This window comes from Syngnathus scovelli, chromosome 8, assembly GCF_024217435.2.
Source record: "Syngnathus scovelli strain Florida chromosome 8, RoL_Ssco_1.2, whole genome shotgun sequence".
NCBI classification, from domain to species: domain Eukaryota; kingdom Metazoa; phylum Chordata; class Actinopteri; order Syngnathiformes; family Syngnathidae; genus Syngnathus; species Syngnathus scovelli.
The window spans coordinates 9,202,926-9,217,014 of NC_090854.1; the positions used below are offsets into that span (position 1 = coordinate 9,202,926).

A 14,089-nucleotide genomic window follows, 5' to 3' on the forward strand; every position below is an offset into this window, starting at 1 on the left:
GCCTTTTCAAAGCTCGCTATGTGGCTTTGAATTAGCATTTTAGATAGCAGTAGCGCATCACGTAGCTGCGAGGACGCCACGATTTGATTTTCACAGTTTGAGACAATAGCGCGTATATTTCATTTGTTAAATAACAATAGTTCAATGTGTGAATCTTTTTTTGGGATTAAGCTAGGTCGTGTGCAGCTCGTCTTTACAGTGAAAGGCCTCGTTAAGACATGATTCCGATACGCACTGTAATATTGCTCTTGAGTAAATTGGGTGTGCCCAAAGTACGTACTGGATTCGTATGCCTTTCTGAAACTGATTTATTTTTGGTGAGGTTACGCGAATAACGGTAAATAATTTCAATCAAGTACAAAGAGTGAAGCAAATAGCAGATTTAGAACAGGTATCGAAGGACAGCAGAATAATAGTTGGAAGCAAAGTCAGGAAGGAGGCAGATTATAAAGAGGGGTGGAAAGAAAGAAGCAGGTCTGTGATGGAAGGAAGGGAGGTAAGGAAGGTAGAAAAGAAGGCTTGAGTATAGGTAGAAAAGATGTAAGGTGAATGAGTAATAAGCAGGTCTGAAGGAAGGTAGGTGTCAGCAAAGGAAAGACTGAAATATGAATGCCAGAATATAAAGGAACTGAGAGAAGAATAGAGGTGAAGTATTTGATTCTCGTTTTACGTAATACTATAATCAAAATATTTTTTTTTCAATAAATGTCAAATCAATTACTTTATCAGTAAATTTACCTTCTGTTTCTCTTGATTCTCGTTTTACGTAATACTATAATCAAAATATTTTTTTTTCAATAAATGTCAAATCAATTACTTTATCAGTAAATTTACCTTCTGTTTCTCATGTTGTAAACTGTGGCCTTTTGTGTAGAAATTGTTTCTCATCGCATCCATACTTGTTTTAAACATGCAGGACCACGACTGTAATGAACCCGAGCAGCTCAGAAAGCTCTTTATTGGTGGCCTGAGCTTTGAAACTACAGAGGAGAGTTTACGGGCTCACTTTGAGCAATGGGGGACACTTACAGACTGTGTGGTATGTTTTTAAGTGTTGCTATGTGGAACTGTTTTAATTACCATAAGAAGGACACAAAAATAATCCAGTTTTTAATTCATTTCTATGGACAGTAGCAATAACACAACTGTGATGTTTAGGTGATGAGAGATCCTGGCACCAAGCGGTCAAGAGGCTTTGGCTTCGTGACATACTCCTCCATGCTGGAGGTTGACGAAGCCATGAAAGCAAGGCCTCACAAAGTCGACGGCCGGGTCGTTGAGCCCAAGAGGGCCGTGTCCAGAGAGGTACCAGAACTGCATGGCGGACGTACGTGTGCTTGGAGCTTTCTTTGTGATCATCGCACTTGCTTCAGGACTCCAATAGACCAGGCGCTCATCTGACGGTGAAGAAGATCTTTGTGGGCGGTATCAAGGAGGACACAGAGGAGTACCACATCCAAGACTATTTTAAGAAATATGGCAAGATCGAGTCGATCGACATCTTGCAGGAACGCCCCTCGGGCAAGAAAAGAGGCTTCTGCTTCGTCACCTTTGACGATCACGACACCGTCGATAAAATTGTCGGTAGGTGACAATTTGCTACTCGTCACATTTTTGAAGAGATGTTTTCAGTGTTTCAATCCTGCAATTTGCCCTCCTGAAGCTCAGAAATATCACACCATCAATTCACACAACTGTGAAGTCAGGAAAGCGCTCTCAAAGCAAGAAATGAACGTGATGTCGAATAACAGGGGTAAGCGTACGTGCCACTAAATAATACATATTTGATTTACTGTACGCTAATTTTTGTTGGACCATTGTCTTTGTTTCAGGGAGGAGTGGAGGCTCCGGTAACTACATGGGTAGAAGTAATAATTTTGGTGGTGGAGGCAACTATGGTCGAGGTGCTTACCACTGTTATTGTTTTGGCTTGAACAACACAAAGGCCGATATGTGAGCTTTTGTGGGAACAATAAAGGACACAAACAAAATGCAAATTTTCATGAATGCAGAACCGCTAATATAACAATCCCCTCTTTTGTTTCTTAGACAGCTACGGTGGAGGACGGGGTGATTATGATGATTATGATGGTGAGTAGTTTCACGTTCTGGTTTTGTCTTGAACAGACTTTGATTATCCTGTTGCATTTGGCCCATTTTTTTTAGGTCCTGGTGGTAATTATGGTGGAGGAGGTTATGGAGGACGAGGCAACTATGGAGGGGGAGGTCCCAGTTACAATCAGGGTGGTGGATTTGGTGGTGGCTGTGATGGTTATCGAGGCAATGGTGGAGGTGAAGCCTTTTATTATCTCTAGAAAGATATCATACAGTGGGCGCCAATCTATTATCGCGTGTCTCCGTTTTTGTTTTCTTAACACTGTCTGACAACAGATGGCTGCTAACGGGAGCAGCTAGCTTAGCGCTCTACATCTTCATTACTGCTCTTTGTCAAGTCTCGCAAAGACACAGACTCAAATACATAACTAAGTGCTAGAATTGAGGTTCCTTTGTAGCTGTTTTACAGAATCATGATAACAGCAGCTTCAACTAAATTAAACGTCGTATTTGTTGTCAGGTTATGGCGGAGGTGGAAGTTACAATGATTGCGGTAACTATGGTGGCCATCAGTCCAACTACGGTCCCATGAAAGGAAACAACTTTGGTGGCAGGAACTCCGGTGGACCATATGGAGGTGAGTCATCATCCTCTTGCGAGTAAACCATCAGAGAGTAATCAGAACTTAGTCTAGCGTTTTCATTCTCAGGCGGCTACAGCGGTGGCGGCGGCTACTCGCGGCGCTTTTAAACATTACATTGGTAAGTTTGGTTTGGCTCTCGCAGCTAGCCTCGTAGCAAGAGTACAGAGTGAGCCCGATGCGAGTGCAGAATAACTATTTGTTCTATCCTGTATCCATTCAACAGGCTTCAGTTCTTAGCAGGAGAGTCGAGGCGGTGAGCAAAGGAATTGTCAGGAAAGCTGCAGGTTACTTTGAGGCATTAGAGGAGCGCACGAGTCAGACCGTTTGTGGAAGAAGGACTGTACATTCAAATCAAGACACAAGCGCATCGCATTGATACTTAATGATGATAGTTTTGTTTTGTTTTTTGCCTGCAAAGCCACTGTTCCCCTTCTGTGCGTTTGGGTCTTGTGCCAGGTGTCGAGCGGTTTCTTTTTCTAAGTTAAACCCAGTTGTCTTTTATTTTTTCATTCTTTTACGTGACTTGAGATAAACCTGGTTTTTGTCCTTCAGCACAGTTCCCTAGATGAGATAAGTGTCTTTTGATTATTCTATGTGAATACAGTAAAACCTTGAAAAGTGTCTGGATTAGATTTCAGGGAACACTAGTTTGTGCAAAGCCCAAATAAAAATGGTCTAGTCAAGTCATGTGAGATTGTGTTGCCTGCCTGATGTACGTCATCACGGACGAGGTGACCCTCCGCAGTAGTGATAGAGGAAGGAGCCCAGAGTACCTGCAGCATCGCTAGTGTGGAGGATTGCAGATGACGGTCAGACAGCGAGTCTTCAGCCAGCGCCAGCACAGTGGACCAGTCAGCATTGCGAGAGAGAGAGGGGAGGAGGAAGCGGCGGCCAACGCAACGGCACGGAAGAGGCTCGCAGAGTCAAGGCTAGCTAAACCTTCCTGAAGCCAGCTAGCGAATGGACATTTGGGTGGGTGGAGGGGGGGGGAGCATCCTGTTGAGTCAGTTTACACACTAAATATTGAGGTGTCAGGCTTGAGAAGGGAGTGAGTATTTCACAAGAGCTGACTTGAGCAAGAGCGAGCAGGTAAGAGTAACCACTTTGCTTGATTTGCAGATGTGGAAAGAGGCGGAAAGTCGGTAAAGATGCAGTAACATGGAAGGGTCTGGATGGGTAAGAATTTTTACAAATATCATCCAATGCTGTTTGCCCCCCTTTTTATTATTAGGTAAATAGTGTATGGAGGACTGAAAGTGAGTTAGCCAGGCTTTAGCCCTACCCACAAACAATTTTGGCACTTTCCGTCCTCCATAGTATTTTTCTAGTGACCTTAATGCATTGATGTTGTATTCTCCAAATTATGACCAAAATGATTCCATATCATGACCCCCTCATGAATTTTGGTAATGTACCTCAGGATCACATTTGTGTTATTTAGGCTACCTTGGCCATTTAAAACAGCTTGCCTCCCAAAAGAGAGAACATTCGTGTATTTTATGGAAAAAACATTTTTAATATCACTGGCGTAGTAGCCTAGTTTCAAATTAGCAATCACTATAGTTATAGTCAGGGAACTGCCATTGGAAACTTTCAGGCTAATTGTCATTGATGCCCAAGCTGCCATTTTATGCCAACACTGCATTCCTTCTTGCCAGCGCAGGAAATTATTCAAACCACAATGCCTGAGGCAATTAACAGCGCCCAGCAATGACGCATGAAAACTTGCCTATTGGGCATCACCTATTTATACATTTTGTTTATAAATAAATGTTCTATTTATAAATTTTGTCAAATGTGATGGGCGCTAACTCAACCCATTCCATCCAAAGTCTTAATGTTGGATAAAATGTTGTAGCATTGGAAGGTTAGCCCCCCCCCACCCACACACACACACACACACACACACACACACACACACACACACACACACACACACACACACACACACACACAAGCATGACACAAAAGTGTATCTCAACATTCAATAGCCTTTGCCTTTATATATATATATGACTTGGGCTGGAATAAAAGTATTTTTCATGAATTGAATTGAATTTTTGTTTGATTTTCTGTAAAGTTATCGGTGAGATAATGTTAACATGTTTTCAAAAGTGAATTTGCAGCATGACTGCCCGTGTCACTTTCATAATCCACACACACACACGCAAATGTGGGCTTGGTGCATGGCTCAAGGTAGTGTTTGTTTACCAAAGTGCAGGGCATGCAAATTGTTATTGTGTGTCGGTCGAGCAAACCGGCTCTGTCGAATCTTAAAAGTCTCAAGCGTTAACAATCAGGCCTTTTGTTGTGCAACGCAACTGCTGATTGGGAAATTGGGTAACAGCCGATAAACTCTTCTGGTATCTGTACCGAGTTTTATTCATTTGCAGCTACGTGAGACTGCCAAGTCCAGAACTAACTGTAATGTGTGAGTTATATAATGGCGCCTCAGATTTTATATCCATCTGGAATCAATCAGGCTGTGATGCAAAGCTCTCTGCTTTCATACAAAAAATAATCACGCCATATAGCATTAGAATGATTTATTGAAAAGCATAACTTGCGCAGCAAATCAGAGGGTCTCTTTACAAATCTTTCATTTAGTTAGCATACAGAAACAATGTCTATACAATATGAATATTTACACATACATTAACAGTTGTAATAAACTCAGATTTATATCGTATTTATATTTACAAATCATCAGTTTGTATATGAAGGTAGAGTACAAAAGAGATAAAATATCAAAAATGTTACATTACAACAACCAAGAAGAAGAACCAAAAACTATACAATAGTTCTGTGGAGCTACTCGTGTATAAAGCTGAAAGCCATTTCCTGGTGCGACTGTACGACTGCAGTACCTCACTCGACAGATAGGGGACTAGTTTTAACTCTTGATCAAAGTCTTTTTAGTGCGTGGAACGAGAAAGACGCTGCCTTCGGTCGACTGCTGTAGTGAGAAGTCGGACGGGGAGATGGTGTTGCCGTCCTCGTCCCGCAGCATGCTAAACACCTCCAGGTAGAGGCTGTTCAGCTTCCTCTTCATCTCTTTCAGGTTGCTGGCGTTGCGGGACTTCTCGCCCAGCAGACGATCTTTTTCCTCCTTCAGTGAGTCCAGGTCGTTCTCCAGCCCCACAATGCTCTCCATCTTACGCTTGCGGCAATTCTGAGCCGCCACTTTGTTCTTTCCTCTGCGCCGGATGTCGCGGACAAGGGCCATCTGAGACTCGTTCAGTTGGTTCTTGGAGATGAGCTCGTTGTAGTCGTCCACAGGCAGATTAATGATCATGTCGATGCTGAAGGGGATCTTGAGGGCGTTGGCCCTCTGCTGGTCTCTGCAGAGACGCAAATCCGACCTTCTTTTGCGCTTATCTTTGGTGAACGGCGAGGAGCTGTGGCCGCTGTCCTCGGCCGGATCTGACGGTTCTTGTTTGGTCTCATCATCCTGGGTTTGAATCTGGCCCACCAATGTGGTCAGAGGAAATGCTTTCTGGAGGTCATTGGGTTGAAAGTTTAAAGAGAAGATCTCTGAGTAGTCCGATTTTGCACTGCCAGGGTTCTGGTCCATCTCCTCCATGTCGGAATCGCTGCCGTCAAAACACTCTTCTCCGTATAGGGATTTCGCAGGTGAGCAAGAGTGGGGACTTGAGCCTAGTCCAGAGTCTAAGTCGGGCACTTCTGCAGACAAATTGTGTCTGCCCTGCTCAAATGTGTCACCGGGTGAGAGGCTGTATAGGTTCAGGACATCGGACATATTAGTTTCATTTCCCTCAAGGTCTTGTTGAGTGCCGCTCTCTTCCAGCATAGTTTCTGGGTAAAATGTGTTGCAAAAGCTATTAAGGTTGAAATGAGTGTTTAACTCGGGCACTTCTGGCTTTATTTCGTTCCCGTTGTCTGCTGGTGTCACGCTGGGAACTGAGCCGTCAAATGTATTCATAAAACCTGAAGGACACATATTTAAATTGTTTTTCTCTTGGACCGGACTGGAAATTGGATAAAACGAGTAGTTTGGATCCTGTGCTTCAGGTTTGTTTGGAAGTGGATATGCTGCAGTTTTCAGTGTGTTTTCTTCCAATTGCTGGCTAAGACATTGCTAGAAAGAGGAAAAAAATGAAAAAAAATAAATAAACAGCAATTTCAATGGAACATTTTTGGGGGGGTTAGTAGGTTCATTTTAAATCCAAGACAGTTTTTACCCTAAAAGGCCACCGTACTCAGTGGTATGTATTGCTAGTAAGCTAGCCTAAGTGAGTGGGAGAATTTAGCAGACTTAGTCAGACACGTACTACCATTCAGCTTGCGTCATAGCTGTTGTTTTTTCGGGCACACCCGGAAACTAATTGACTAATTATAAACAAGTTGGCGCAGGAGAGCGAAAGTAGTCATAAGATATTTTTTTCCAAAGCGCAATTTAAAAACTATGTACCGTATACGGAATTTCTATTCAGTGACTCGTCCGCATGCCTTCATTTTTAAACCCTTTGTGCTTATTTACGCAACGGCTAGATATTCCTCCTGACTGTGCTAGCAAGGTGGGTCCGGCGTTATCTCCAAGACGCAGCAGGGTGGGACTTGTCCAGAGCCTGTCCGTACAAGCGACTGTTGTGAAACACAAGAATGCCTTCCGAAAACAAAACTGTTTAAGGTCGCTGTTATGCTAGTGTGACGCTGCCAGTATCGTAAGTAATTAAAGTGAAACTATCTGTGTGTTTGTACATTTGGTACGGGTTAAAATTCCACAGCTCGTACCTGCAGTTCAGGAAGTGAGAGGAGCTCCATCCAGGCCTGTTCAATATCCAGCGAGCTCTTCTGTGCCAGCGATGTAGTCAGGGCATCTGGTGAAATCGTAAGCGGGGCCAAAGATGGCTGCTCGGGGGACATCATGGGAATGCTGCTGCTGTGGCTGCTGGATATGGAGGCGACACTCGAGTCCTGGCAAATAGTCGCATCCTAAGAGGTGAACCACGTGGTTAGGAGTGTTATAAAATGTGGTGTTGGAAGTCATTGTAACAGTTGTAAGTACCTCATTTTCCTCAAGGGGAAACGTCTCTGCGAGGAGCTGCAAACATTCGTCAAATGACAACGGCTCGGCACGCTGCTGCGTGAAGCTGACATCCTGCAAATATACGTTGATGCATCTCCGGTTATGTAGCAGCTAGCAGGTACAAACGTTTTAAAAATGTGTCCACTCCAGGCACACCTTTGCCTAACTAATGACGCACGGCGGTAACCGAGCAACCACAAGGCTGCAACCTATCCAAACAAGGTGAAATAGCTTGGGCACTTTACACACAATAGCGTGCGGGTACCTGTGCAGCCTCTGGGGGCGTGACGGCCGACTGCAGCGGGGCATTGGGCAGCTGTCGCGGCACGTATTCACCCGTTTCCTCGTCCAGCTGTAGCCGCGCCAGAAGAGCCTTCTCCTGCTCACGAAGGAGTTGTAGCCGCTTCTCCTCCGCCAGCTCCTGCTGCCTCCGCAGCTCATGCTCCTTCTGGCGGTGGCTGTAGTCGAAGACTTCGCGCTGGGCCCCCAGATCGATGTCCTGCCTCCACAGAATGTCGATCAGGTCCGTGTCCTGGGAAGAAAAGCCGCCGGCGTGTTAGGATTAGACGGATTGGACAATGTTAGGACAGGAAAAAAGGAGCCGGCCTGTGGTGGACGTGGCCACACCCTGTCCCCTCGCTTTACCTTGGCTGACAACAAAGCCACCATTAACAGCACGAATGAATAATGGATGGGACTTATTTCCTTCGCCAGTTGACACCACACACTAAAGTCCCGACTTGATATTACCCCGATTATGTAAAGGTGGGAATACATTTTTCACTCTCAAGTAGTAAAAACTAGGGCATAACTGATTAATTGCTCAGCCAAATTCTCTGTCTATTAGCCCCTTTGTCCAAAAATCGGTCCTTTTTCAGGTTTTCCCATGTTTTCCCCCAATACATTACAAAATAAGACAAAAATAATGGCATACAGACAACAACAACAAAATTGGCAATTTCTGACAATGTTTATCTGTTGTAAAGTTGGACAAATAGTAAAGGTAATGTAAACCAAATTGGGATTAGGGACCAAAAACAAATTAGTATATTCATCACACATTCTTTAAATTATACGGGCAATTACCTCGAGGTGCCGAACTAGATTTGGGTGAGCTTGAATGTATGAGGTTTTTTGTATTAGTTTAAATGAATGTCTCAGCCCCTTATTTTTTCATTGAGATGTTCCACCATAATTAGAAACTCAGTTGCTTACACATATCTGCTTAGGTTTATAAATACAGCATACACATTACACAAGCATCTGTATTTCCACTTTACTCAACGAGAACAAACTGCACAATTTTCCCTTGTTGAATGTTTAAGCCTGTACTTGACAGCACTAAAAGCTCAAATGGATTTGCCTTTTTCAACAAACATAAACCCTCACTGCTCCCTTCTTTGAGTTAATAAACAGAACTTATTTACAGAAGGAAACCATTTCACAAGCCCCCGGAATGTTTCATCAACCCAACATGCAATGGAAGTGTCTAAAACATGTGACTTATAGGGCCCACAAGTAGACATCATTCATATGGCTTTAATACCATTTCAGTGACCCACACACATTGCCTCTGTGTTGCATCAGAGTTAAGAAGTTTACTCAACACTCCATTTGGCATTCACATGGGCCCCAACAGGAGAGCTGGGGAGAGAAACAGACTAAAAATGTAAATATGTGATGTCGAAACACCAATCCTGCTTCAGACACAAAGCCTGCGGGCCATTATCTCATCACAAATCATATAAACGACTTCACAACGGCTTACTGTCACCAGACGTAGATTGGCCCCAGAACAAGGAAACTAGTCCATTAAATGAAAGATGCATTTCCCTGCCCTGACTTCCAAACAATGAGCAGTTGTATACAACACGCTTAACCGCATGCCTTCCCTTTAGACAACCACTATCCTGTTGTTAATGTGTTCAACTATTACAGATACAAGTCACACATGGCATTGTCAAAAGTGGGTGAGAGTTGACAAGACTTGCACATATGTGCTGTTCATTGAACTCCTCTTTAAAAAAAAAAAAAAACAATGTCCTCAGAAGGGGACTTTCTCCTTTCATCATTTATCAGCCGACATGCCCCCTTGACCTCTCATGATGAAACACACATGTTCTAGAACAGCCCAGAATGGCTCCACTAATTCTCATTGTGTTTTGAAGCCGCCATTACTTATTCACAATTATGATAGCTTTTCTGTTTGGATGAATCAAGTCATTGGTTATTACCAATTACATTTCTGTGGATATGTATAGACAGCGAGACACCCCAATGTTTTGGACATTGACAACTCTCACGGGGTGGTGTACCTAATGATATGACCACTGAATGTCCAGTCGGACATGTTTGAACATGCTCAGCTCAAGCTAAATCCGTCGTCATATTAACATGTCCGTGAATTATCCGGAACGTTGGGGGTTTCCTTTCTATTATTACAACACTATCCAGCTATTAGTATGTATTTTGTAAAAAGAAGCAGCGTAATAACGCGAGTCGGAGCTGGTTGTGACTGGTTCCTCCTCCACCGTATCAGATCGAAGGCGATCACATGCTCTTGAGACGAACTCACTATATGGTAATGGAGGAAAAGAAAACAACACACTGCTTTTCTATTTAAGACAACTCGTCATGACCAAATCACACACAGAGAGACGTTACTTTAAACATATAAACTATTGATTTTGAATGAGTTTAACAAAAAACGTCATAATTTAATGACTCGCATAATCTAGCCTTCATTTGATCATGTTGCATTTATACTAGGTTGTCATATTAATATATTTAAATATATATATATATATATATATAGATATTTTAAATGACATTTCAGATAGGTTGTCATACATACACCTCTTTTTATTTACCTGTTGTTCGGAATGCATCACCTCCATTTCCATCATCATGGACGCCTCTGCGTTAAAAAGACGCCTTAACGCGGCCAAAATGATTGATTTTTAAAATAAAATGTAATTTTAGTTTCCTTGTCCTCCCGGTTCAAACAAGGGCCGTCGATAGTCCGTCTCGATGTCTGGATAGTGGAGAAAATATTGCTTCCTCTGCTTACCCAACTAACATCACGAGAACGTGTAGCCCATCCCACTGAGCGACTGCTTCCCGGTTGTCACCCGCCCCTCCTTGCCATATAGCCCCTCCTCGCTGGTCCACCAGGCGTATGGGACAGTCAGAGCTCCCTCCTTTAACTCCTTGTGTACTGGATTATATTTGTTCATGCACTCGTCTGAGGAATACGCGTTATGACACGTTATGACATTTAGTATGAGGGATTTTAAGCGTAGTTATAAAACGGTTAGGGTTCAAAACATACTAATATGATACTGTGGAGTTGAGTACGTCACAGACAAGAGATAGTGGTTTTACAGCGCTCCCTAGTGGTTGATCATGTTGGAGGTAAGAAGGCCTTGGCAGCCTAGAAAATATTTTTTGTAAGTTTAATGAGTTCAGTGATGCGCATTGTCTCTCTATCACATGTACTACAATAGGAATTTGCTATGTAATTAAATCAACATGTACTACAATAGGAATTTGCTGTGTAAGTAAATTAACAAATGAAATATTGTTAAAATAAATTACATCAAATTTAGCCGCAAGAAGTTGTAGTAATTAACTTTCTATTTACACTTGAGAAAGCACAATTGGCTCACCTGGCAGAGATTAAATAGTTCCAAGAGGAGATTTTGTAGCCTTAAATGTCCACATTTTTTAGGCAGACACAGATGACAGACTGCACTGTTCTTATAGTCTGTACTTGAGGCCACTTTCAAGCTATGAGTGGCATGCCATTGTTTCCTGATGGTTCTGCCATGCTTCAGGTAAATTACTCAATTTTAAAACCTCCAAGCTCTGATTACAGATTTCATTTTCGATTTGTGTGGGTTATAGGTCACAGTGTGGAAAAGTTTTGAAATGGAGTCTCTTAATCTCACTTTTGTATGCTATATCACAAAAAAATTGTGACACTTTGTATTCACTGTTCTGATCATATGTATTTTGAATTATTAGATCATGCAATTAGTCATACCAACCACGTGAATTCCAGATGAAAACCATGTAGAACAGTTGTAAAAACGTTGCAGTAATATGGTAGAGTCAGAAGAGGACGGAATAAGACAAACTAAAAAAAAACTACTGGCGCTGTCACCTCAGCGCAAAGAAACGCACAGTGAAGTGCAGTCCACTGGCGTGCAATGACACACACATACACACACATAGAAAAAAAGCCTCTTTCTCTTTTTTTCACCCCCCAGCCCTCCATGCTCTCCCGTGAAGCGCGCTCATGTGCACGCGTTCACGTTTGGCAGCTCCACGTCGACATTCTTCCAGCTGCATTGAGTCAACTGCGCGCAGCACTCACTCGCGGCCAGGAAGAAGAAAAGGTAAAACGACGGCGACCGAAGCACCGGCCACCTAACGACTTGAATCGCTTTTGCACGTCAGCACATCAAGTGCAGCGAAGAAAGAGTGGCTTTGCATCGCGCTCTTTAGGTGGCCCTGCGACGTCCTCACTTCGCTGGCTTTCGTTGCATTTTTTTGAAACAGACTGGCTGCTGCAGCTGACCGCTTATGTCTACCTCTCAGGTACAGTATGGCCCCGCTATGGCTATTTCCGAACCCACTTGACTTATATTCTTCGCCTGCCGTCTTTCTGCATGTTATGATTGAAAAGGTGACGTTGTGCTTTTTCATGTTGCAAAAAGTTGCTGTCACGTGAATGCTGTTAAAGTGGCAAGTGTTCCTAAATTGCTGTTAGATAATGGTCAACAAAAGCTTCGTTGACCTTGTGCACATTTAAAAAAAAAAAAAAATTAAAGTGTCAACAAGTTGACTTGGTGAAATCAGCTTTGCCAAGGCCTGTTGAATCCTCAAGGCTCAACAGGTAGAAGCTACAAGTGGAACCAACTCTGTAAAAGAGGCATTATTGTGCTGTTTGTATTAAACAATTTTCAAATGGCCTTGATTACACAAATTATTTTAAAACTTCTGCAAATGTGCAAAAGGCTTCCATCTGGCCGACAGTACCTGGCTGGTGTTAGACTTCTAAGCCACCCAGTAGGCCCGTTCCATATGGAGCATTCACACCGCAGCCACACATTGCCCCCCCACCCCCTGCAAAAAAAAAAAAAAAAAAACTTTTTGTGCATGAATGTTAGAAGTGTGCTCAAGTAAAACACATGTATGGCGGTTCTTGTGATTTGCTGCAGGTCAAGGGAGCAACATGTCAGTCTGCTGGATGAAGACAAACCTATGAGGTGGCACTGTGGCTTTCCAAATAAAGTTCTGTGATACACTCAGACTCTCACTGCTCGCAGTCAGTGCATTACAGAACTTTGTTTTGGAAGTTAAATCTTCCATTTGGGAAAGAAGTCCTCAAGCATCGGGATATTTGCTACACCTTTTCTGCTTTTTTTTCTCCTGAAATAAAGTTCCTTTACACATTCACTCTTTTTGTCCAATTTATCCATTGTTTATTTGAATTACAATTCTGTATTTTATTTGGATTGATTGTGATCCGTATGTGTCAAATTGTTACTTAAAGTGCTGGATGGTACCATATGGAAACAGTCGTCATGCTGGTCTGGTGACTCAGTGGAGAGGAGCTCGAAAAGTCAATAGTAAACTCGTGTTGGTTCAGGTTAATTTACTAACCAAGCCAGTGGTGCATCAAACAAGTCAATGAGAAAAGAAGAGTTTGCAGTGTAACTGACACGATTTTTGTGCAAGATGAAACTGCAGGTATGAATTGCCAGTTAGTCAAATGTTATACACACTGAAATCTAATAAAAACAGACAAATGAATGGACTGATGTTTCTCATCCTCAGCTAAGTAAAAAAGGTCTCAAATTCAATTACCTACATTTATGTAGTAGGTTATTACAGGATGTATATTTATCCATCCATTGTCAAGCGTTACTGAAGAAAACCTTTTTTTTTTTTAGCTCACATGTGCATTAAAAGCGAGTTTGCTGTGCAATCCTGCAATTCCAGTCTTTGCATAGAATTGAGCCTATGTGTGATTCGCAAAGCATGCTGGGTACAACCTATCGCGATAGCTTCACGTCCTTGTTCTCGATGTGGTAAATGTTGCAACCGTTTGTGAAACCACCGGTTTAAAGATTAGCAGAAACAGATGATTAAACAAATTCAACGTGACTGTCATGATCTGAAAAGGCCCGTGTTTAATTTGTCTTTAACTACGCATACAGTACATTATGTATGTACCAAGAAACACTTATTAATTATAAGCGGAAACGTCATGCCAAAAAACAAATACAAAAAAGGTTGCTTTTTCCCAGGTCCCCCTGAACGCCCCATTCTTC

At 42.6% G+C, this 14,089-nt stretch overlaps 2 protein-coding genes and 1 long non-coding RNA gene across 13 annotated transcripts in view; 1 reads left to right on the forward strand and 2 right to left on the reverse strand.

Annotated features, from left to right (window-relative positions):
- hnrnpa3 (heterogeneous nuclear ribonucleoprotein A3) overlaps window positions 1-13,207 on the forward strand; it is a 40,872-nt gene extending 27,665 nt beyond the window's left edge. For 3 of the 11 annotated variants that reach the window (XM_068651684.1, XM_049727550.1, XM_049727553.1), the window contains 10 exons: window positions 917-1,039; window positions 1,159-1,305; window positions 1,374-1,584; window positions 1,664-1,753; window positions 1,833-1,904; window positions 2,050-2,091; window positions 2,167-2,292; window positions 2,576-2,692; window positions 2,765-2,816; window positions 2,922-3,385. In XM_068651684.1, the coding sequence (XP_068507785.1) occupies window positions 917-1,039; window positions 1,159-1,305; window positions 1,374-1,584; window positions 1,664-1,753; window positions 1,833-1,904; window positions 2,050-2,091; window positions 2,167-2,292; window positions 2,576-2,692; window positions 2,765-2,805 (969 nt within the window). In that variant the 3' untranslated portion in view covers window positions 2,806-2,816; window positions 2,922-3,385. The other 8 variants (XM_049727551.2, XM_049727552.1, XM_049727555.1 and 5 more) reach the window with 8 other exon arrangements.
- Window positions 166-887, reverse strand: LOC125973432 (uncharacterized). The gene is made up of 2 exons (XR_007483146.2): window positions 835-887; window positions 166-738 (listed from the first exon to the last, which is right to left on the reverse strand). It is a non-coding gene; the product is annotated as an uncharacterized lncRNA (long non-coding RNA).
- On the reverse strand, window positions 5,230-10,768 carry nfe2l2a (nfe2 like bZIP transcription factor 2a). The gene is made up of 5 exons (XM_049727506.1): window positions 10,619-10,768; window positions 8,014-8,280; window positions 7,728-7,820; window positions 7,454-7,654; window positions 5,230-6,797 (listed from the first exon to the last, which is right to left on the reverse strand). The coding sequence occupies exons 1-5, from the start codon at window positions 10,655-10,657 to the stop codon at window positions 5,592-5,594; spliced, it is 1,806 nt and encodes a 601-aa protein (XP_049583463.1). The 5' UTR covers window positions 10,658-10,768; the 3' UTR covers window positions 5,230-5,591.
- Window positions 13,208-14,089: the final 882 nt, after the last annotated feature.

Bases quoted from the DNA above. Each gene is read 5' to 3' on its own strand.
- nfe2l2a (XM_049727506.1), bottom strand. From the start codon at position 10,657: ATGATGATGGAAATGGAGGTGATGCATTCCGAACAACAG. The intron at 8,281-10,618 runs GTAAATAAAAAG...TTTTCTTCCCAG, and splicing joins TGATGCATTCCGAACAACAG to GACACGGACCTGATCGACAT. The intron at 7,655-7,727 runs GTACTTACAACT...TTCACCTCTTAG, and splicing joins TTCCCCTTGAGGAAAATGAG to GATGCGACTATTTGCCAGGA.